At 40.6% G+C, this 25716-nt stretch overlaps 1 protein-coding gene across 2 annotated transcripts in view; it reads right to left on the bottom strand.

The window, feature by feature from the left end:
• Window positions 1–25716, bottom strand: part of CYRIA (CYFIP related Rac1 interactor A) — a 369452-nt gene that overhangs the window by 174262 nt on the left and 169474 nt on the right. For both annotated transcript variants that reach the window (XM_053709661.1, XM_053709660.1), the window contains exons 4-7: window positions 25244–25365; window positions 24994–25099; window positions 8403–8539; window positions 8238–8315 (exon numbers count right to left, since the gene is read on the bottom strand). In XM_053709661.1, coding sequence (XP_053565636.1) covers window positions 8238–8315; window positions 8403–8539; window positions 24994–25099; window positions 25244–25365 — 443 coding nt within the window. The remainder of the gene's footprint in view (window positions 1–8237; window positions 8316–8402; window positions 8540–24993; window positions 25100–25243; window positions 25366–25716) is intronic.

The following is a 25716-nucleotide window of genomic DNA, read 5'->3' as shown; positions in this document are numbered from 1 at the left end:
AACTTTTGATTTTAGTTAAAAAACTAACTATAATACACCACTCTCCTCTTACTACGTCCACCTTTGTTGAGAGTTGCAAGAGAATGACTGGATATGGCAGTGAGGGGAGGAGCTATATAGCAGCTCTGCTGTGGGTGATCCTCTTGCAACTTCCTGTTGGGAAGGAGAATATCCCACAAGTAATGGATGATCCGTGGACTGGATACACTTAACAAGAGAAATACATCTAAAAATTGTGCTTGGTTCACTTTCTCCCAGGGAGGCTTGGGTTAATACTTTTAGGCAATTTATGTGAGCTTTTGTTTACTTTTCCCTCCCTCCCTAAGCTTCTATGGTGTCACATGCTTTTAAAAGGTGGATAATCAGTTTTGCAGCAACAATCATGATAGGAAACTCATTCTTTGCAATAGTAACTAAAATGAATCAGTGCTTAAACTCCTTAAGGGAATACAAGAGGGCAGTCTGCACATGTGCAAACAGAGTTTGTGCTATATCTGAACATTTTCTTATATGGACAACTGTAAAAAAACAGAAACAGAGGCGCCACATGTGTAGATCAATAGATACCAAGACGTGAATCTGGACAAGACACAGGATACTCACAAACGTGAAGGCACTCTCTTGTGCCTGTTAGAGGCAGGCTGGTATTCTAAACAGCAAACCAGCTGGCTGTGTATACGAATCCCCGTCGTGATGTCCTGGAGAGGTGGATGTCCTGCAAAGCAGTCCTTGCCTGGATAGTATCCTAAAGGTTGGAACAAGGGAGAAAGGCTGGAAAGCCTTTGGGTTACTTAGAAGAGATTGATGCACACACCAGACTTCGTGAATCATAAAACTAGCATTTATTATACAGAATAAAATAGCCAGTAATGTAGCACATTACAGCTGGTGTGTTAAAATCAAATCTCTTATGGTATATAGAGAAGTAAAGCGACGCGTTTCTCGGGGGTAACCCCGTTTCCTCAGGCTTGTATGCTCTATCTATGTCTTAATCACCCTTAAATAGGCCTAAGTAACCACATGTTTACAATAAACACTCCCCTTCCTTCCTTTGCTTAAACCAATCAGAACCTTCCTTTCCCCCCACTCCCACTTGTTGCAGTAATTAGTTATTGTTTACTAGATAAATTTGTCATTGACGGTGTGCTACTTGTTCCTTAAGATTCGTGTTATATATACAAATGATCTTGAGGTTTGTTAACAAAATTATTTTTGCGATCGTGTAGAAAGTTACGACCGGGATTAAATACACAAATCATGTGATGTATGTCTAACCCACCAATGATGGCGAAAAACTAAGGGGCTTGTCTTAAAATCTGAATCCGATTGGTGGGAGTCTATTTATTAATGAACTACATTTCCCATGATTCAATACAGGTACACACCCATGAATCTGATAGGTTGGTATGGCGTAAACAGGCTGACGTCAAGTTAACCAACACTGTTCAATATACGATCAATAATGGACTCAGTATTATGCCCAAAAAAAGTTTGAATGTCCAATGACAATGGCTATATGCGTAATAACAAATATGTATATATAAAAACGGTATGTAATAACAATTAATGTATACGGAACACCAGTGTTATAAAATTATATTCTAAATTCTAAAGACCAGGGACCCACTCCTAACTGTCCCTCTTAGCTTATGTGGTGAAGTGACAATATCTCTATGTTTGGAAATGTGCACTGGTGTACCAAACGCATTGCATAGATTAACGTGACTATGTCTGTGTGTATTTTTTTATACCCTATAAATGTCCGAGATAGTAATCTCTGGACATGGTGTTAGTGAAATTAGAATGGGAAAAACCTTTTTGACAATATTTTATAAAAATGGGTGAGATCTAATATATGTGAGTGCATATCGTGTTAACGATATGTATAGTGAATGTCAGCGAGATTAATTTATTAGAAGTATTCTGTGATAATTTAGTGCTGCTAGCGAATGCCTATAAAGCTAAGTGCAAACGTGTTAATATAATATAAGAAAAGATAATAAAAAATATATATGGTAACTAATGAGATCCGTGATGCAGGTGTTGGTGTTTGTTAGAAGTGACCTACAATATAATATTGATTAGTTCATCCATAAAGATGGGGCTGATAGAGGACCATAAATGCAAAAGGGGATAAAAATGATGCCTCATAATTATGCTGCTTATAGTCACTAAATATAATATGGTTACGGTGATCGTTCTAATATATGTTATTGGTACTAGTATATATGCATTTAAGGTACTCACTATCATATATGATTAAGCAACAAGTGGGGGGTGAAAGTCCAGTGTACAAAATCGCTAAAACCATATATAAATATATATTTCTGTATGTTACTCTTCAACCACATTAAAATAAAAATACTGTAAATGATATACCAAAAACAGATGAAATCTATACTATTGATATTCATATTGTGATTTGTCTCAAGATTTACCAAACAATGACATATGCTATGTGAATACAGCTAAATCTATAACCTCGTTTATACCTATACTATTGATATTCATATTGCAATTCATCTCAAGATCTATAAAACAGTGACTTATGTTATGTGAATACCGCTGAATGTTATGTTATGTTATGTGAATACCGCTGAATCTATAACCTCGTTTAAGCCTGTGGGAAACAAACTGTTGAATTTAAAAATCCAATAGGTTTCCCTCTGTCTGAGTTTGGTGAACCTATTGTATGTATTGCTTTTCGGAATGTTTTCTAAAGGGGTTATTTTAAATGGACATTTTCCAGATATATAGTGTTGACAGGTATGTCTAGACACACTATGTTTGGGTGATTTTGCTTTTATGTTCCTCAGATGTTCACTCCATCTGATGCGAACCTTCCTACAGGTCCTGCCTATGTATTGTATGCCACACTTGCAGGATAGCACATATATGACATAGCTGGAGTCACAGGTCAAAAAACCAACCAAAAAGACAAACTTCAAAAATTGAAAAAAGGTATCTTTAATCTATCTTCCCACCATCTTACCGATGATGAAGTGAGGGTGTTGGGAAGAGGAGTATCGTATTGTCCCCCCAATCCTCATAATATATTTGAACTGTTTGTGGATCTTAACAAATATACCCGCAAGCTGTCGTTACAGAGATACTTTGCAATTAAGACCCTAAGAAAACAAAACATTGAAGGGGCCCCGGTTTTGTTAAATTCCCAACAAACTAGAAACCCTCCATCTGTAATAATGTATGACCCCAGTCAACTAACAGAAGAATTGTTTGAGGGAATAATTCACACCTCACTAGCACCCCCCTCCACCTTTCATCCACCGAAAGAAGAGGTATCTTACATAGACCTATACCAGGAATTAGTTTTAGAAGACTTGGAATCTATGCCCAAAAGAATTATGGGGAAAAAACGAACCTGGCCCAATGAAGCCAGAGCCCTCAAAAGCCTGACGGGTGACAAGAATTTGGTCATCCGTCAGGCGGATAAAGGTGGGGGCATAGTCCTACAAAATTACACAGATTATACCAAAGAAGCCCATCGTATCTTGGATAATAGAGAATACTACATCAAGCTATCTCACGATCCTACCACTGATTTCACTAGGAAACCTAATCTTCTATTAGAGCAAGGGCTCAGAGATGACATTCTTACAAAAAAAGAAAAGAGATACCTCACACCTGATCACCCCAGTACCCCATATTATTATCATCTCCCCAAACTGCACAAAGACGATAAGGTCCCCCATGGTAGGCCCATAATAGCGGGTATCAATAGTATTACTGACAAACTGTCTGAGTATATAGACATCTATCTTCAGAAGCACGTAATCAACCTACCATCTTATATCAAAGATACCAGAGACCTACTCAATAGATTATCCGGCATCAAAGTTAATAGTGGTAATTATTTTTGGCTTTCATGTGATGTTGGATCTCTATATTCAAATATATCCCATGATTTAGGGATACGAACAACACAGTTATATTTGAATAGAGACCCCTACATGCCTGGGATACAAAAAGAATATTTGATTTCTCTCATAAATTTTATTTTGAAACATAATTATTTTCAGTTTTTAGACACTTTTTATTTACAGATTAAGGGAACGGCCATGGGCACCAGATTTGCCCCAAGTTTTGCAAATCTTTTTATGGGTCAATTTGAGGACCTATACATTTACAACTCACAATGGAGGGGCAATCTGGTGTTCTATGGCCGTTACATAGATGATTTGATTTTTATTTTTGATGGTTCAGAAACAGAAGCATTGGAATTTGTTTCATATCTGAATCACAATAATATGGGTATAAGTTTTTCACACAATTTACAAAAGGATCAAATAGAATTTTTGGATATTATTCTTGCCTGGGACCCTTGGGGCAATATATCCACCTCCACCTATTTCAAAAAGGTAGACTGCAACAATTTTTTACACTTTTCCAGCAACCATTTAACAAAATGGAAGACCAACATTCCATACAGTCAGTTCTGTCGATTACGTAGGAATTGTAGCACGGTAGAACAGTATGACCAACAAGCGCCCATTTTAACATCAAGATTCATAGAGAAGGGATATCCGATTGAACTTATTGACAAGGGTTCCCAGAGAGCCAGGGATCTAAATAGGGAACAACTATTAACTTCAATTCCCACAGAGCAACATGATAATCAAGAAAAGTGTAATTTTAATAAACAACCACTTTTTATTACACAATATAACTCTAACCACAAAAACATTAACAAAGTTTTAAAGAAACATTGGCCGATTTTATTAAAAGATCCGATTTTGAATAAAACACTTCCATTACAACCAAAAGTAGTTTTCAGAAGAGCACCCTCCTATAAACAAAAACTAGCCCCAAGTAAGGTGGTGATGACAAAAAGAAAGGTAATGAATACACCAAAATTAGGAGAGAAGACAGGAAACCATATTTTTAGTAAAAAGGGAACATATAAATGTGGAAAGAGACTGTGCTACATGTGTAAATATATTTCCCATGGAACAACTAGTATAGAGTCATATAGCAATAAGAAAAAATTTACTATTAAAAGCAAAATGACCTGTGACTCCAGCTATGTCATATATGCGCTATCCTGCAAGTGTGGCATACAATACATAGGCAGGACCTGTAGGAAGGTTCGCATCAGATGGAGTGAACATCTGAGGAACATAAAAGCAAAATCACCCAAACATAGTGTGTCTAGACATACCTGTCAACACTATATATCTGGAAAATGTCCATTTAAAATAACCCCTTTAGAAAACATTCCGAAAAGCAATACATACAATAGGTTCACCAAACTCAGACAGAGGGAAACCTATTGGATTTTTAAATTCAACAGTTTGTTTCCCACAGGCTTAAACGAGGTTATAGATTCAGCGGTATTCACATAACATAACATAACATTCAGCTGTATTCACATAACATAAGTCACTGTTTTATAGATCTTGAGATGAATTGCAATATGAATATCAATAGTATAGGTATAAACGAGGTTATAGATTTAGCTGTATTCACATAGCATATGTCATTGTTTGGTAAATCTTGAGACAAATCACAATATGAATATCAATAGTATAGATTTCATCTGTTTTTGGTATATCATTTACAGTATTTTTATTTTAATGTGGTTGAAGAGTAACATACAGAAATATATATTTATATATGGTTTTAGCGATTTTGTACACTGGACTTTCACCCCCCACTTGTTGCTTAATCATATATGATAGTGAGTACCTTAAATGCATATATACTAGTACCAATAACATATATTAGAACGATCACCGTAACCATATTATATTTAGTGACTATAAGCAGCATAATTATGAGGCATCATTTTTATCCCCTTTTGCATTTATGGTCCTCTATCAGCCCCATCTTTATGGATGAACTAATCAATATTATATTGTAGGTCACTTCTAACAAACACCAACACCTGCATCACGGATCTCAGTTACCATATATATTTTTTATTATCTTTTCTTATATTATATTAACACGTTTGCACTTAGCTTTATAGGCATTCGCTAGCAGCACTAAATTATCACAGAATACTTCTAATAAATTAATCTCGCTGACATTCACTATACATATCGTTAACACGATATGCACTCACATATATTAGATCTCACCCATTTTTATAAAATATTGTCAAAAAGATTTTTCCCATTCTAATTTCACTAACACCATGTCCAGAGATTACTATCTCGGACATTTATAGGGTATAAAAAAATACACACAGACATAGTCACGTTAATCTATGCAATGCGTTTGGTACACCAGTGCACATTTCCAAACATAGAGATATTGTCACTTCACCACATAAGCTAAGAGGGACAGTTAGGAGTGGGTCCCTGGTCTTTAGAATTTAGAATATAATTTTATAACACTGGTGTTCCGTATACATTAATTGTTATTACATACCGTTTTTATATATACATATTTGTTATTACGCATATAGCCATTGTCATTGGACATTCAAACTTTTTTTGGGCATAATACTGAGTCCATTATTGATCGTATATTGAACAGTGTTGGTTAACTTGACGTCAGCCTGTTTACGCCATACCAACCTATCAGATTCATGGGTGTGTACCTGTATTGAATCATGGGAAATGTAGTTCATTAATAAATAGACTCCCACCAATCGGATTCAGATTTTAAGACAAGCCCCATAGTTCTTCGCAATCATTGGTGGGTTAGACATACATCACATGATTTGTTTTCATAATCCCGGTTGTAACTTTCTACACGATCGCACAAAATGAGTTCACAGGAATCATGGGAAATGTAGTTCATTAAAAAATTGACTCCCACCAATCGGATTCAGATTTTAAGACAAGCCCCTTAGTTTTTCGCCATCATTGGTGGGTTAGACATACATCACATGATTTGTGTATATAATCCCGGTCGTAACTTTCTACACGATCTCAAAAATAATTTTGTTAACAAACCTCAAGATCATTTGTATATATAACACGAATCTTAAGGAACAAGTAGCACACCGTCAATGACAAATTTATCTAGTAAACAATAACTAATTACTGCAACAAGTGGGAGTGGGGGGAAAGGAAGGTTCTGATTGGTTTAAGCAAAGGAAGGAAGGGGAGTGTTTATTGTAAACATGTGGTTACTTAGGCCTATTTAAGGGTGATTAAGACATAGATAGAGCATACAAGCCTGAGGAAACGGGGTTACCCCCGAGAAACGCGTCGCTTTACTTCTCTATATACCATAAGAGATTTGATTTTAACACACCAGCTGTAATGTGCTACATTACTGGCTATTTTATTCTGTATAATAAATGCTAGTTTTATGATTCACGAAGTCTGGTGTGTGCATCAATCTCTTCTAAGTAACCCAAAGGCTTTCCAGCCTTTCTCCCTTGTTCCAACCTTTAGGATACTATCCAGGCAAGGACTGCCTTGCAGGACATCCACCTCTCCAGGACATCACGACGGGGATTCGTATACACAGCCAACTGGTTTGCTGTTTAGAATACCAGCCTGCCTCTAACAGGCACAAGAGAGTGCCTTCACGTTTGTGAGTATCCTGTGTCTTGTCCAGATTCACGTCTTGGTATCTATTGATCTACACATGTGGCGCCTCTGTTTCTGTTTTTTACAGTTGTCCATATAAGAAAATTACATCACTTGTGAAGTGAAGACCGAGAGCTGCCTTTTCCACTTTTCCCTTTCTCAGACGGACTTATTTTGGGACTTTTTATTTGCACCGTTTATATTGGACATCTTCCAGTGTAACGTGTGTATTTTCACATATATACATTTGTATTTGTATTTTTTATTTTTTTATTTACATATAATAATTTTTTAATTAAGTTTATATTTGATTTCAACAATTTATATATTAATTCTATAGCAATTTTGTATTTTAGTTATGCTTTTATTTTTATATGGGTTTATTATTATTATATATTTACACTAGGGCCACCCACACCACCTGTTAAGTAAGCGCCTCCTATAGGTTATCTGTGACACATAGTCACAGAGTTTCCAGTTTGTAGTATTTATATCTGAACATTAGTTTGTGATTGGTTATCAGTGGTTCTTTTGTTCTGAGGGACAGGGACATTAGTGAAATGAATAAACATAAAGCAATATATTCAGTTGACAAAACACAGATGCAGTTTTCATTGCAAAATTATTCTTTGCAAAATTATTCTTCTATATAAAAGGTTCATAATCATGTAGTTTACAATTTGTGTTTAATGTCCCTTTAAATGTATGCCTCAAACTGTATATACTTACATGCATGTTGTTTATCCTGTTGCGACTTATTGTCCGCCTGTAGTAGCTGAAATCATTTTGAATTGCTGGATTTCTCATCTAAAGTAAATATATATATATATATGTTTAGAAGAAGAAACAGTAAAAATAAAACTGCTGGTGGTGATTTTTAAGTTACATCATTACCTTCAACTCATCGAAGCGCAGTGTAAAGTGCAGTATTTCTGCAAACTCTTTAGCAAGGGCTTGCTCGCGTTCCAGATGTTGCGTTGGTGTATATGGCGGACAAGTTAAGGATTCCAATAAACTCTGCAAAGCTTTCTCTATGGACAAAAAAAAATAAATCATAATTAAGAGAAGCTATAAAATATAAAACTTTAATGGACCGTTAGAAAGAAACTGAATTTCTTGAATCTGAGATACTTGATAAACGTTGCCTTCAGCACCAAGATGAACATTTGGTAATAACCAATTCTGTCTTTCTAACTGGGCCATAGAAATGTGTTAAGCCTAAATATTGATAGTATTTTTAAATAAACAAAATATATTTACATTTTTTTTTTGCTTGTCTGCAAATTAAAGGGACATTATACACCAATTTTCATATTACTGCATGTAATAGACACTAAAATAAAGAATAATATGCACAGATACTGATCTAAAAATCCAGTATAAAGCCATTTATAACTTAGAAGCTCGCAGTTTAGCTCTGTTAAAAATGTTAGCTGGAACACCCACTGAAGGTGGTTGTATACCAAAAGGATAAATCACTCCCCCCCTCCCCTGCATATGAAGAGACTCTTTACACAAACAGGAGAAAGCTGGAGTATGTATACACCAGTATTCTCCTAAAACTTTGGGCTTGGTTAGGAGTCTGAAAATCAGCACGTTATTTAAAAAAAGAACCTGTATAGGCTATATAAATGAATCATCTACAAAACATTTATGCAAAGAAAAATCTAGTGTATAATGTCCCTTTAATTCGAGATATTTCCGTGATTGTTCACCAACTCATTAAGGCAAAGTTCTCTGTGCAACAATACAACTTTCAAAGAGCACAATGTACAGCAAAAAGCTTTTTGAACACCCATCAAATCGTTTAAAAGGGGTGTTAAATGGAATGTTTTTGTGTACTTAAACATTTTGCAATATATTTCAATTATTTATTTTGTCCCCCTTGTCTGGGATTAAACTCTGGAATTTGTTGGTTTTCTAAATCCACTAAGTTTCTATAACATCAAGTAATGGGCGCTGCTATGTTTTAACATATTTCCCCTTATAAATATTTCCTGTTTAGAGGTATGGTCAGACATTAAGCAGGCAATAAAAAAACAGAATTTATGCTTACCTGATAAATTTCTTTCTCCTACGGTGTGTCCGGTCCACGGCTTCATCCTTACTTGTGGGAATATTCTCTTCCCCAACAGGAAATGGCAGAGAGAGCACAGCAAAAGCTGCCCATATAGCCCCCCTCTGGCTCCGCCCCCTAGTCATTCGACCGACGGTTAGGAGAAAAAGGAGAAACCATAGGGTGCCGTGCTGACTGTAGTGTATAGAAAGAAAAAATTTGAAACCTGACTAAAAGCCAGGGCGGGCCGTGGGCCGGACACACCGTAGGAGAAAGAAATTTATCAGGTAAGCATAAATTCTGTTTTCTCCTACATTGGTGTGTCCGGTCCACGGCTTCATCCTTACTTGTGGGAACCAATACCAAAGCTTTAGGACACGGATGAAGGGAGGGAACAAGTCAGGTTACCTAAACGGAAGGCACCACGGCTTGCAAAACCTTTCTCCCAAAAATAGCCTCCGAAGAAGCATAAGTATCGAATTTGTAAAATTTGGCAAAAGTGTGCAGAGAAGACCAAGTCACTGCCTTACATATCTGATCAACAGAAGCCTCTTTCTTGAAGGCCCATGTGGAAGCCACAGCTCTAGTAGAGTGAGCTGTAATTCGTTCAGGAGGCTGCCGTCCGGCAGTCTCATAAGCCAATCGGATGATGCTTTTCAGCCAAAAAGAAAGAGAGGTAGCAGTAGCTTTCTGTCCTCTCCTCTTACCAGAATAAACGACAAACAAAGATGAAGTCTGTCTGAAATCCTTTGTTGCATCTAAATAGAATTTTAAAGCACGGACCACATCTTAGTTGTGTAACAAACGTTCCTTTTTCGAAACTGGATTCGGACACAGAGATGGAACAACTATTTCCTGGTTAATATTCCTGTTGGAAACCACTTTTGGAAGAAAACCAGGTTTGGTACGCAAAACAACCTTATCTGCATGGAATATCAGATAGGGTGGATCACACTGCAAAGTAGACAATTCAGAAACTCTTCTGGCAGAAGAAATAGCAACCAAAAACAGAACTTTCCGAGATAGTAACTTAATATCTATGGAATGTAGAGGTTCAAACGGAACCCCCTGAAGAACTGAAAGAACTAAATTTAGACTCCATGGAGGAGTCATGGGTCTGTAAACAGGCTTGATTCTGACTAAGGCCTGTACAAAAGCTTGTACATCTGGCACAGCTGTTTGTCCAGAAAGGCGAACCTTAGGAACTGATGATGATCTTTGTGGATAGGAATAATCACTTTCTGTTGTAGAGTAAATAGTACAAACCGGCACTATTTTAAAATAACAAACTCTTGATAGAAGAAATAAAACTACAACTAACACCACATACTCTTTACCATCCCCGTGGAGATGCTACTTGTTCAGAGCGGCAAAGAGAATGACTGGGGGGAGGAGCCAAAGGGGGGGCTATATGGGCAGCTTTTGCTGTGCTCTCTTTGCCATTTCCTGTTGGGGAAGAGAATATTCCCACAAGTAAGGATGAAGCCTTGGACCGGACACACCAATGTAGGAGAAAACAGAATTTATGTTTACCTGATAAATTACTTTCTCCAACGGTGTGTCCGGTCCACGGCGTCATCCTTACTTGTGGGATATTCTCTTCCCCAACAGGAAATGGCAAAGAGCCCAGCAAAGCTGGTCACATGATCCCTCCTAGGCTCCGCCTACCCCAGTCATTCGACCGACGTTAAGGAGGAATATTTGCATAGGAGAAACCATATGATACCGTGGTGACTGTAGTTAAAGAAAATAAATCATCAGACCTGATTAAAAAAACCAGGGCGGGCCGTGGACCGGACACACCGTTGGAGAAAGTAATTTATCAGGTAAACATAAATTCTGTTTTCTCCAACATTGGTGTGTCCGGTCCACGGCGTCATCCTTACTTGTGGGAACCAATACCAAAGCTTTAGGACACGGATGAAGGGAGGGAGCAAATCAGGTCACCTAAATGGAAGGCACCACGGCTTGCAAAACCTTTCTCCCAAAAAATAGCCTCAGAAGAAGCAAAAGTATCAAACTTGTAAAATTTGGTAAAAGTGTGCAGTGAAGACCAAGTCGCTGCCCTACATATCTGATCAACAGAAGCCTCGTTCTTGAAGGCCCATGTGGAAGCCACAGCCCTAGTGGAATGAGCTGTGATTCTTTCAGGAGGCTGCCGTCCGGCAGTCTCGTAAGCCAATCTGATGATGCTTTTAATCCAAAAAGAGAGAGAGGTAGAAGTTGCTTTTTGACCTCTCCTGTTACCAGAATAAACAACAAACAAGGAAGATGTTTGTCTAAAATCCTTTGTAGCATCTAAATAGAATTTTAGAGCGCGAACAACATCCAAATTGTGCAACAAACGTTCCTTCTTCGAAACTGGTTTCGGACCCAAAGAAGGCACGACTATCTCCTGGTTAATGTTTTTGTTAGAAACAACTTTTGGAAGAAAACCAGGTTTAGTACGTAAAACCACCTTATCTGCATGGAACACCAGATAAGGAGGAGAACACTGCAGAGCAGATAATTCTGAAACTCTTCTAGCGGAAGAAATTGCAGCCAAAAACAAAACTTTCCAAGATAATAACTTAATATCAACGGAATGTAAGGGTTCAAACGGAACCCCCTGAAGAACTGAAAGAACTAAGTTGAGACTCCAAGGAGGAGTCAAAGGTTTGTAAACAGGCTTGATTCTAACCAGAGCCTGAACAAAGGCTTGAACATCTGGCACAGCTGCCAGCTCTTTGTGAAGTAACACAGACAAGGCAGAAATCTGTCCCTTCAAGGAACTTGCAGATAATCCTTTCTCCAATCCTTCTTGAAGAAAGGATAGAATCCTAGGAATCTTTACCTTGTCCCAAGGGAATCCTTTAGATTCACACCAACAGATATATTTTTTCCATATTTTGTGGTAAATTTTTCTAGTTACAGGCTTTCTGGCCTGAACAAGAGTATCAATAACAGAATCTGAGAACCCTCGCTTTGATAAGATCAAGCGTTCAATCTCCAAGCAGTCAGCTGGAGTAGGACCAGATTCGGATGTTCGAACGGACCTTGAACAAGAAGGTCTCGTCTCAAAGGTAGCTTCCATGGTGAAGCCGATGACATATTCACCAGATCTGCCTACCAAGTCCTGCGTGGTTACGTAGGAGCTATCAAGATCACCGAGGCCCTCTCCTGATTGATCCTGGCTACCAGCCTGGGGATGAGAGGAAACGGCGGGAATACATAAGCTAGGTTGAAGGTCCAAGGTGCTACTAGTGCATCTACTAGAGTCGCCTTGGGATCCCTGGATCTGGACCCGTAGCAAGGAACCTTGAAGTTCTGACGAGAGGCCATCAGATCCATGTCTGGAATGCCCCACAGTTGAGTGATTTGGGCAAAGATTTCCGGATGGAGTTCCCACACCCCCGGATGCAATGTCTGACGAATCAGAAAATCCGCTTCCCAAGTTTCCACTCCTGGGATGTGGATTGCAGACAGGTGGCAGGAGCGAGTCTCCGCCCATTGAATGATTTTGGTCACTTCTTCCATCGCCAGGGAACTCCTTGTTCCCCCCTGATGGTTGATGTACGCAACAGTCGTCATGTTGTCTGATTGAAACCGTATGAACTTGGCCCTCGCTAGCTGAGGCCAAGCCTTGAGAGCATTGAATATCGCTCTCAGTTCCAGAATATTTATCGGTAGAAGAGATTCTTCCCGAGACCAAAGACCCTGAGCTTTCAGGGATCCCCAGACCGCGCCCCAGCCCATCAGACTGGCGTCGGTCGTGACAATGACCCACTCTGGTCTGCGGGAGGTCACCCCTAGCGACAGGTTGTCCAGGGACAGCCACCAACGGAGTGAGTCTCTGGTCCTCTGATTTACTTGTATCTTCGGAGACAAGTCTGTATAGTCCCCAATCCACTGACTGAGCATACACAATTGAAATGGTCTTAGATGAATGCGCGCAAAAGGAACTATGTCCATTGCCGCTACCATCAAACCTATCACTTCCATGCACTGTGCTATGGAAGGAAGAGGAACGGAAGGAAGTATCCGACAAGAGTTTAGAAGTTTTGTTTTTCTGGTCTCTGTCAGAAAAATCCTCATTTCTAAGGAGTCTATTATTGTTCCCAAGAAGGGAACTCTTGTCGACGGAGATAGAGAACTCTTTTCCACGTTCACTTACCATCCGTGAGATCTGAGAAAGGCCAGGACTATGTCCGTGTGAGCCTTTGCTTGAGGAAGGGACGACGCTTGAATCAGAATGTCGTCCAAGTAAGGTACTACAGCAATGCCCCTTGGTCTTAGCACCGCCAGAAGGGACCCTAGTACCTTTGTGAAAATCCTTGGAACAGTGGCTAATCCGAAAGGAAGCGCCACGAACTGGTAATGCTTGTCCAGGAATGCGAACCTTAGGAACCGATTATGTTCCTTGTGGACAGGAATATGTAGATACGCATCCTTTAAATCCACCGTGGTCAAGAATTGACCTTTCTGGATGGAAGGATTGTTCGAATGGTTTCCATTTTGGACGATGGAACCTTGAGAAACTTGTTTAGGATCTTGAGATCTAAGATTGGTCTGAACGTTCCCTCTTTTTTGGGAACTACGAACAGATTGGAGTAGAACCCCATCCCTCGTTCTTTTAATGGAACAGGATGAATCACTTCCAGAAGATAACCTTGGAAGACTATTTCTAGCGCCCAAGGATCCAGAACATCTCTTGCCCAAGCCTGAGTGAAGAGAGAGAGTCTGCCCCCCACCAAATCCGGTCCCGGATCGGGGGCCCGCATCTCATGCTGTCTTGGGAGCAGTGGCAGGTTTCTTGGCCTGCTTTCCTTTGTTCCAGCCTTGCCTTGGTCTCCAGGCTGGATTGGCTTGAGAAGTATTACCCTCCTGCTTAGAGGACGTAGCACTTGGGGCTGGTCCGTTTCTGCGAAAGGGACGAAAATTAGGTTTATTTTTGGCCTTGAAAGACCTATTCTGAGGAAGGGCGTGGCCCTTGCCCCCAGTGATATCAGAGATAAACTCTTTCAAGTCAGGGCCAAACAGTGTTTTCCCCTTGAAAGGAATGTCAAACAATTTGTTCTTGGAAGACGCATCCGCTGACCAAGATTTTAACCAAAGCGCTCTGCGCGCCACAATAGCAAACCCAGAATTTTTCGCCGCTAACCTAGCCAATTGCAAGGTGGCGTCTAGGGTGAAAGAATTAGCCAATTTAAGAGCACGAATTCTGTCCATAATCTCCTCATAAGAAGAAGAATTACTAATAATCGCCTTTTCTAGCTCATCGCACCAGAAACACGCGGCTGTAGTGACAGGGACAATGCATGCAATTGGTTGTAGAAGGTAACCTTGCTGAACAAACATCTTTTTTAGCAAACCTTCTAATTTTTTATCCATAGGATCTTGGAAAGCACAACTATCTTCTATGGGTATAGTGGTGCGCTTGTTTAGAGTAGAAACCGCCCCCTCGACCTTGGGGACTGTCTGCCATAAGTCCTTTCTGGGGTCGACTATAGGAAACAATTTTTTAAATATGGGGGGAGGTACGAAAGGTACACCGGGCCTGTCCCATTCTTTATTAACAATGTACGCCACCCGCTTGAGTATAGGAAAAGCTTCGGGGGGCCCCGGGGCCTCTAGGAACTTGTCCATTTTACATAGTGTTTCTGGAATGACCAGATAATCACCATCATCCAAATTGGATAACACCTCCTTAAGCAGAGCGCGGAGATGTTCCAACTTAAATTTAAAAGTAATCACATCAGGTTCAGCTTGTTGAGAAATTTTTCCTGAATCTGAAATTTCTCCCTCAGACAAAACCTCCCTGGCCCCCTCAGACTGGTGTAGGGGCCCTTCAGAAACAATATCATCAGCGGCCTCATGCTCTTCAGTATTTTCTAAAACAGAGCAGTCGCGCTTTCGCTGATAAGTGGGCATATTGGCTAAAATGTTTTTGATAGAATTATCCATTACAGCCGTTAATTGTTGCATAGTAAGGAGTATTGGCGCGCTAGATGTACTAGGGGCCTCCTGTATGGGCAAAACTGGTGTAGACGAAGGAGGGGATGATGCAGTACCATGCTTACTCCCCTCACTTGAGGAATCATCTTGGGCATCATTTTTACTAAATTTATTATGACATAAATCACATCTATTTAAATGAGAAGGAACCTTGGCTTCCCCACAGTCAGAACACAATCTATCTGGTAGTTCAGACATGTTAAACAGGCATAAACTTGATAACAAAGCACAAAAAACGTTTTAAAATAAAACCGTTACTGTCACTTTAAATTTTAAACTGAACACACTTTATTACTGCAATTGCGAAAAAGTATGAAGGAATTGTTCAAAATTCACCAAAATTTCACCACAGTGTCTTAAAGCCTTAAAAGTATTGCACACCAAATTTGGAAGCTTTAACCCTTAAAATAACGGAACCGGAGCCGTTTTTATATTTAACCCCTTTACAGTCCCTGGAATCTGCTTTGCTGAGACCCAACCAAGCCCAAAGGGGAATACGATACCAAATAATGCCTTCAGAAAGACTTTTCTATGTATCAGAGCTCCACACACATGCAGCTGCATGTCATGCTGTTCTCAAAAACAAGTGCGCCATACCGGCGCGAAAATGAGGCTCTGACTATGATTAGGGAAAGCCCCAATAGAATAAAGTGTCTAAAACAGTGCCTGCCGATATTATTTTACAAAAAATACCCAGATTAAATGATTCCTCAAGGCTAAATATGTGTAAATATGATCGATTTAGCCCAGAAAATGTCTACAGTCTTAATAAGCCCTTGTGAAGCCCTTATTTACTGTGTGAATAAAAATGGCTTACCGGATCCCATAGGGAAAATGACAGCTTCCAGCATTACATCGTCTTGTTAGAATGTGTCATACCTCAAGCAGCAAAAGACTGCTCACTGTTCCCCCAACTGAAGTTAATTCCTCTCAACAGTCCTGTGTGGAACAGCCATGGATTTTAGTAACGGTTGCTAAAATCATTTTCCTCATACAAACAGAAATCTTCATCTCTTTTCTGTTTCAGAGTAAATAGTACATACCAGCACTATTTTAAAATAACAAACTCTTGATTGAATAATAAAAACTACAGTTAAACACTAAAAAACTCTAAGCCATCTCCGTGGAGATGTTGCCTGTACAACGGCAAAGAGAATGACTGGGGTAGGCGGAGCCTAGGAGGGATCATGTGACCAGCTTTGCTGGGCTCTTTGCCATTTCCTGTTGGGGAAGAGAATATCCCACAAGTAAGGATGACGCCGTGGACCGGACACACCTATGTTGGAGAAAACAGAATTTATGTTTACCTGATAAATTTCTTTCTCCAACGGTGTGTCCGGTCCACGGCGTCATCCTTACTTGTGGGATATTCTCTTCCCCAACAGGAAATGGCAAAGAGCCCAGCAAAGCTGGTCACATGATCCCTCCTAGGCTCCGCCTACCCCAGTCATTCGACCGACGTTAAGGAGGAATATTAGCATAGGAGAAACCATATGGTACCGTGGTGACTGTAGTTAAAGAAAATAAATTATCAGACCTGATTAAAAAAACCAGGGCGGGCCGGGACCGGACACACCGTTGGAGAAAGAAATTTATCAGGTAAACATAAATTCTGTTTTCTCCAACATAGGTGTGTCCGGTCCACGGCGTCATCCTTACTTGTGGGAACCAATACCAAAGCTTTAGGACACGGATGAAGGGAGGGAGCAAATCAGGTCACCTAAATGGAAGGCACCACGGCTTGCAAAACCTTTCTCCCAAAAATAGCCTCAGAAGAAGCAAAAGTATCAAACTTGTAAAATTTGGTAAAAGTGTGCAGTGAAGACCAAGTCGCTGCCCTACATATCTGATCAACAGAAGCCTCGTTCTTGAAGGCCCATGTGGAAGCCACAGCCCTAGTGGAATGAGCTGTGATTCTTTCGGGAGGCTGCCGTCCGGCAGTCTCGTAAGCCAATCTGATGATGCTTTTAATCCAAAAAGAGAGAGAGGTAGAAGTTGCTTTTTGACCTCTCCTTTTACCTGAATAAACAACAAACAAGGAAGATGTTTGTCTAAAATCCTTAGTAGCATCTAAATAGAATTTTAGAGCGCGAACAACATCCAAATTGTGCAACAAACGTTCCTTCTTTGAAACTGGTTTCGGACACAGAGAAGGCACGATAATCTCCTGGTTAATGTTTTTGTTAGAAACAACTTTCGGAAGAAAACCAGGTTTAGTACGTAAAACCACCTTATCTGCATGGAACACCAGATAAGGAGGGGAACACTGCAGAGCAGATAATTCTGAAACTCTTCTAGCAGAAGAAATTGCAACTAAAAACAAAACTTTCCAAGATAATAACTTAATATCAACGGAATGTAAGGGTTCAAACGGAACCCCCTGAAGAACTGAAAGAACTAAATTGAGACTCCAAGGAGGAGTCAAAGGTTTGTAAACAGGCTTAATTCTAACCAAAGCCTGAACAAAGGCTTGAACATCTGGCACAGCTGCCAGCTTTTTGTGAAGTAACACCGACAAGGCAGAAATCTGTCCCTTCAGGGAACTTGCCGATAATCCTTTTTCCAATCCTTCTTGAAGGAAGGATAGAATCCTAGGAATCTTAACCTTGTCCCAAGGGAATCCTTTAGATTCACACCAACAGATATATTTTTTCCAAATTTTGTGGTAAATCTTTCTAGTTACAGGCTTTCTGGCCTGAACAAGAGTATCGATAACAGAATCTGAGAAACCTCGCTTCGATAAAATCAAGCGTTCAATCTCCAGGCAGTCAGCTGGAGTGAAACCAGATTCGGATGTTCGAACGGACCCTGAACAAGAAGGTCTCGTCTCAAAGGTAGCTTCCAAGGTGGAGCCGATGACATATTCACCAGATCTGCATACCAAGTCCTGCGTGGCCACGCAGGAGCTATCAAGATCACCGACGCCCTCTCCTGATTGATCCTGGCTACCAGCCTGGGAATGAGAGGAAACGGCGGAAACACATAAGCTAGTTTGAAGGTCCAAGGTGCTACTAGTGCATCCACTAGAGCCGCCTTGGGATCCCTGGATCTGGACCCGTAACAGGGAACTTTGAAGTTCTGACGAGAGGCCATTAGATCCATGTCTGGAATGCCCCACAGCTGAGTGACTAGGGCAAAGATTTCCGGATGGAGTTCCCACTCCCCCGGATGCAATGTCTGACGACTCAGAAAATCCGCTTCCCAATTTTCCACTCCCGGGATGTGGATAGCAGACAGGTGGCAGGAGTGAGACTCCGCCCATAGAACAATCTTGGTCACTTCCTCCATCGCTAGGGAACTCCTTGTTCCCCCCTGATGGTTGATGTACGCAACAGTCGTCATGTTGTCTGATTGAAACCGTATGAACTTGGTCCTCGCTAGCTGAGGCCAAGCCTTGAGAGCATTGAATATCGCTCTCAGTTCCAGAATATTTATCGGTAGAAGAGATTCTTCCCGAGACCAAAGACCCTGAGCTTTCAGGGATCCCCAGACCGCGCCCCAGCCCGTCAGACTGGCGTCGGTCGTGACAATGACCCACTCTGGTCTGCGGAATGTCATCCCTTGTGACAGGTTGTCCAGGGACAGCCACCAACGGAGTGAGTCTCTGGTCCTCTGATTTACTTGTATCTTTGGAGACAAGTCTGTATAGTCCCCATTCCACTGACTGAGCATGCACAGTTGTAATGGTCTTAGATGAATGCGCGCAAAAGGAACTATGTCCATTGCCGCTACCATCAATCCGATCACTTCCATGCACTGAGCTACGGAAGGAAGAGGAACGGAATGAAGTATCCGACAAGAGTCCAGAAGCTTTGTTATTCTGGCCTCTGTTAGAAAAATCCTCATTTCTGAGGAATCTATAATTGTTCCCAAGAAGGGAACCCTTGTTGACGGGGATAGAGAACTCTTTTCCACGTTCACTTTCCAGCCGTGAGATCTGAGAAAGGCCAGGACGATGTCCGTGTGAGCCTTTGCTCGAGGGAGGGACGACGCTTGAATCAGAATGTCGTCCAGGTAGGGTACTACTGCAATGCCCCTTGGTCTTAGCACCGCTAGAAGGGACCCTAGTACCTTTGTGAAAATCCTTGGAGCAGTGGCTAATCCGAAAGGAAGCGCCACGAACTGGTAATGTTTGTCCAGGAATGCAAACCTTAGGAACCGATGATGTTCCTTGTGGATAGGAATATGTAGATACGCATCCTTTAAATCCACCGTGGTCATGAATTGACCTTCCTGGATGGAAGGAAGGATAGTTCGAATGGTTTCCATCTTGAACGATGGGACCTTGAGAAATTTGTTTAAGATCTTGAGATCTAGGATTGGTCTGAACGTTCCCTCTTTTTTGGGAACTATGAACAGATTGGAGTAGAACCCCATCCCTTGTTCTCTTAATGGAACAGGATGAATCACTCCCATTTTTAACAGGTCTTCTACACAATGTAAGAACGCCTGTCTTTTTATGTGGTCTGAAGACAACTGAGACCTGTGGAACCTCCCCCTTGGGGGAAGTCCCTTGAATTCCAGAAGATAACCCTGGGAGACTATTTCTAGTGCCCAAGGATCCAGAACATCTCTTGTCCAAGCCTGAGCGAAGAGAGAGAGTCTGCCCCCCACCAGATCCGGTCCCGGATCGGGGGCCAATATTTCATGCTGTCTTGGTAGCAGTGGCAGGTTTCTTGGCCTGCTTTCCCTTGTTCCAGCCTTGCATTGGTCTCCAAGCTGGCTTGGCCTGAGAAGTATTACCCTCTTGCTTAGAGGACGTAGCACCTTGGGCTGGTCCGTTTTTACGAAAGGGACGAAAATTAGGTCTATTTTTTGCCTTGAAAGGCCGATCCTGAGGAAGGGCGTGGCCCTTACCCCCAGTGATATCAGAGATAATCTCTTTCAAGTCAGGACCAAACAGCGTTTTCCCCTTGAAAGGAATGTTTAGTAGCTTGTTCTTGGAAGACGCATCAGCCGACCAAGATTTCAACCAAAGCGCTCTGCGCGCCACAATAGCAAACCCAGAATTCTTAGCCGCTAACTTAGCCAATTGCAAAGAGGCGTCTAGAGTGAAAGAATTAGCCAATTTGAGAGCATTGATTCTGTCCATAATCTCCTCATAAGGAGGAGAGTCACTATCGAGCACCTTAATCAGTTCATCAAACCAGAAATATGCGGCTGTAGTGACAGGGACAATGCATGAAATGGGTTGTAGAAGGTAACCCTGCTGAACAAACATCTTTTTAAGCAAACCTTCTAATTTTTTATCCATAGGATCTTTGAAAGCACAACTATCCTCTATGGGAATAGTGGTGCGTTTGTTTAAAGTAGAAACCGCTCCCTCGACCTTGGGGACTGACTGCCATAAGTCCTTTCTGGGGTCGACCATAGGAAACAATTTTTTAAATATGGGGGGAGGGACGAAAGGAATACCGGGCCTTTCCCATTCTTTATTAACAATGTCCGCCACCCGCTTGGGTATAGGAAAAGCTTCTGGGAGCCCCGGCACCTCTAGGAACTTGTCCATTTTACATAGTTTCTCTGGGATGACCAAATTTTCACAATCATCCAGAGTGGATAATACCTCCTTAAGCAAAATGCGGAGATGTTCCAATTTAAATTTAAATGTAATCACATCAGATTCAGCCTGCTGAGAAATGTTCCCTAAATCAGTAATTTCTCCCTCAGACAAAACCTCCCTGGCCCCCTCAGATTGGGTTAGGGGCCCTTCAGAGATATTAATATCAGCGTCGTCATGCTCTTCAGTAACTAAAACAGAGCATCCACGCTTACGCTGACAAGGGTTCATTTTGGCTAAAATGTTTTTGACAGAATTATCCATTACAGCCGTTAATTGTTGCATAGTAAGGAGTATTGGCGCGCTAGATGTACTAGGGGCCTCCTGAGTGGGCAAGACTCGTGTAGACGAAGGAGGGAATGATGCAGTACCATGCTTACTCCCCTCACTTGAGGAATCATCTTGGGCATCATTGTCATTATCACATAAATCACATTTATTTAAATGAATAGGAATTCTGGCTTCCCCACATTCAGAACACAGTCTATCTGGTAGTTCAGACATGTTAAACAGGCATAAACTTGATAAGAAAGTACAAAAAACGTTTTAAAATAAAACCGTTACTGTCACTTTAAATTTTAAACTGAACACACTTTATTACTGCAATTGCGAAAAAACATGAAGGAATTGTTCAAAATTCACCAAACTTTCACCACAGTGTCTTAAAGCCTTGAAAATATTGCACACCAATTTTGGAAGCTTTAACCCTTAAAATAACGGAACCGGAGCCGTTTTAAGCTTTAACCCCTTTACAGTCCCTGGTATCTGCTTTGCTGAGACCCAACCAAACCCAAAGGGGAATACGATACCAAATGACGCCTTCAGAAGTCTTTTATAAGTATCAGAGCTCCTCTCACATGCGACTGCATGCCATGCCTCTCAAAAACAAGTGCGCAACACCGGCGCGAAAATGAGACTCTGCCTATGCTTTGGGAAAGCCCCTAAAGAATAAGGTGTCTAAAACAGTGCCTGCCGATATTATTATATCAAAATACCCAGAATAAATGATTCCTCAAGGCTAAATAAGTGTTAATATCAATCGATTTAGCCCAAAAAAAGTCTACAGTCTAAATAAGCCCTTGTGAAGCCCTTATTTACAATCGTAATAAACATGGCTTACCGGATCCCATAGGGAAAATGACAGCTTCCAGCATTACATCGTCTTGTTAGAATGTGTCATACCTCAAGCAGCAAAGGACTGCAAACTGTTCCCCCAACTGAAGTTAATTGCTCTCAACAGTCCTGTGTGGAACAGCCATGGATTTTAGTTTCGGTTGCTAAAATCATTTTCCTCATACAAACAGAATTCTTCATCTCTTTTCTGTTTCTGAGTAAATAGTACGTACCAGCACTATTTGAAAATAACAAACTCTTGATTGAATAATGAAAAACTACAGTTAAACACTAAAAAACTCTAAGCCATCTCCGTGGAGATGTTGCCTGTACAACGGCAAAGAGAATGACTGGGGTAGGCGGAGCCTAGGAGGGATCATGTGACCAGCTTTGCTGGGCTCTTTGCCATTTCCTGTTGGGGAAGAGAATATCCCACAAGTAAGGATGACGCCGTGGACCGGACACACCTATGTTGGAGAAATACTGTTTAAACAAGGCTTTGTGAACATAGGATTATCTTAAGGAGTTTCCACACAGCCTTTGTTTGCACAAACAGAGATAAAGAGAAAAAATGTCCAAACAATGTGGAGCTCATGACTTAAACATACAAATAAAAACAAAATTTATGCTTACCTGATAAATTTCTCTCTTTCCGGGTATATGGAGAGTCCACAACATCATTCCAATTACTAGTGGGATTATCACTCCCGGCCAGCAGGAGGAGGCAAACAGCACCACAGCAAAGTCGCCAAGTGTCACTCCCCTACCCATAATTTCCAGTCATTCGACCGAAAGGAAATGGAAAAAGGAATAACACAAAGGTGTAGAGGTGCCTGAGGTTTAGTAAAAAATAACTGTCTTAATTAAGGGTGGGGTCGTGGACACTCCATATCCGGAAAGAAAGAAATTTATCAGGTAAGCATATATTTGGGGTTTTTACCCTAAGATATGGAGAGTCCACAACATCATTCCAATTACTAGTGGGAACCAATACCCAAGATAGAGGATACGGTGAATAGGGAGGGAGAACAAGGCAGGCAGACCTAAACAGAAGGCAAAACTGCTTGAAGAACCTTTCTCCCAAAAGAGGCTTCAGCCGAGGCAAAAGTATCAAATTTGTAAAATATAGAAAAAGTATGCAGAGAGGACCAAGTTGCAGCCTTTGCAAATCTGTTGCACAGAAGCTTCATTTTTGAAAACCCAAGAAGACGGGATAGCCCTAGTGGAATGAGCTGTAATTCTCTCCGGAGGCTATACTTCTCAACCAGAGGGAAAAAGAAGTAGCGGTAGCCTTCTGACCCTTACTCTTTCCTAAGAAACAAACAAACAGGACAGAAGACTGGCTAAAATCCTTACTTGCCTGTAGGTAGAATTTTAGAGCACGCACAACATCCAAATTGTGCAACAGACGTTCCTTATGAGGAGGAGGATTGGGACAGAGAAAAGGAACGTCAATTCCCTGATTAATATTTCTGTCCAAAACCACTTTTGGAGGAAAACCCAATTTAGTACGAAAAACCGCATTATCTGCCTGAAAGATAAAGTAAGGCAATTCACACTGCAAAACAGAGAGCTCCAAAACTCTCAGAGCAGAAGAGATAGCAATAATAAACAAAACCTTCCAAGATAACAACTTAATATCAGACCTTCCTGGAGAAAAGACAAAATCCTAGGAATCCTGACCCTACTCCAAGAGTAGCCTTTGTATTCACACCAATAAAGGTATTTACATCATACCTTATGGTACATTTTACAAGTAACAGGCTTGGGAGCCTGTGGCATGGTCTCAATGACCGACTCGGAAAACCCACGCAAAGCAGTTAGCTTCAGAGAAACGAGATTTGGATGGAGGAATGGACCTGAGTTAGAAGGTTCTTCCTCAGAGGCAACCCCCAAGGTGGCAGAGATGACATCTTTACTAGGTCTGCATACCAGATCTTGTGAGGCCATGCCTGAGCTATTAGAATTACCGACGCTCTCTCCCGTTTGATACGAGCAATGACTCGTGGAAGGAGTGCAAACGGAGGAAACAGGTATGCTAGACCGAAAACTCAAGGAACTGCCAGAGCATCTATCAGAGCGGCCTGTGGATCTCTTGTCAGACACCAAACTTCACCTCCTCCATTGACAGAGGCAAAGGGAATGACTGGGGATTATGGGTAGGGGAGTGACACTTGCCGGTTTTGCTGTGGTGCTCTTTGCCTCCTCCTGCTGGCCGGCAGTGATATTCCGACAAGTATTTGGAATTAAATTGTGTACTCTCCATATCTTAGGAAAGAAATATTATTAAAATATAAAAATACTTTAAAGAAACTAAACAGTCACACTATATTTTAAATATTTAAACAAATATCAGCTGTAAAAACATATGGCTTCATATTATTCTAAAGCTAATCTTTGCATTGAATAAGTTATTATAGTGTGCAAAAATGACAATCTAATTTGTTAGAGCATGCAATTTTAGCACTAGTGACCCTGCAATGCTAAGTGTTTAACCCCCGCAAAGTATTTTTTCTAAAGCCAGAGACCTGCCCCTTTAAGGAAATAGGGTCTTTATATGAAAAGCCTCAGAACGTATTTCATGCAAGCTTCTTGTAATAATTATCTACCAGCAGTAGTAGTGGGTGCGACAAATGTTCAGTTAAATACAACATTCTTGCAGCGACACATGCTTAGCAGCACTCGGATAGTGGGGAAAAGCAGAAGCACATCTGTCTCTCACATCTAGGGAAGGAGTGGGAACATAATGGGGAAAGACTTACCAAGCCTTAAAGAGAACTCATAAAATCTTTTCAGTCTCACAACTAAAGGACACACTGCATTCCAGGCCTTTTCCTGAAGTTGTATATCGTTTGGATTCTGTATAGCCTTAAAAAACAAATAAAAAAAAATCCTTTTTTTTTTTAAAGAACCATACTAGACAATTCAAATCTTTGAAGACAAAATACGGTTGTGTATACAATACGCTACAACATAACACCATAACTCTGTTGAAAATGACTAATGGCGTACATCTCGTATTTCTTGGCCAGCTCCTTTGTAAGCTTGCAGATCTGAAAGAATACTTTCGGAATCCTGCAAAACTGCATTGACTTGGTTCCATACTTCCCGTTCTCCGTCAGTTGGTTGAGCATCTAGAAATAAAAAAAATAAAAGAAAAAGAAAAAAATAGATTTACAGGTTTGAAAAATATTTGACAATATTAAGAATGAGCAATAGAGGATGTTTAAATAAACAGTGTACTCTAATATTTTCTGTCAAACATCCATTTTACCTACTGGAGCATATTTAAGTGTTTACAAACAGCTAATTTTATTTTCTTATTTGAAATTGCTGATTTTGCCTATGGTTTCACTACCTACTCTGAGCTTAAATTCTGGTTACATAAAAAACATGTAAACAAGAAGCTTAAGATAAAATAATGCTCCCAGTAGGGAGACTGTGACAGAGAGGTACTAAAACGGTTCATATTCCATTGTTCTATC

This window comes from Bombina bombina, chromosome 4 (assembly GCF_027579735.1).
Source record: "Bombina bombina isolate aBomBom1 chromosome 4, aBomBom1.pri, whole genome shotgun sequence".
NCBI lineage: Eukaryota > Metazoa > Chordata > Amphibia > Anura > Bombinatoridae > Bombina > Bombina bombina.
This window is presented reverse-complemented; position numbering and strand designations above follow the sequence as displayed.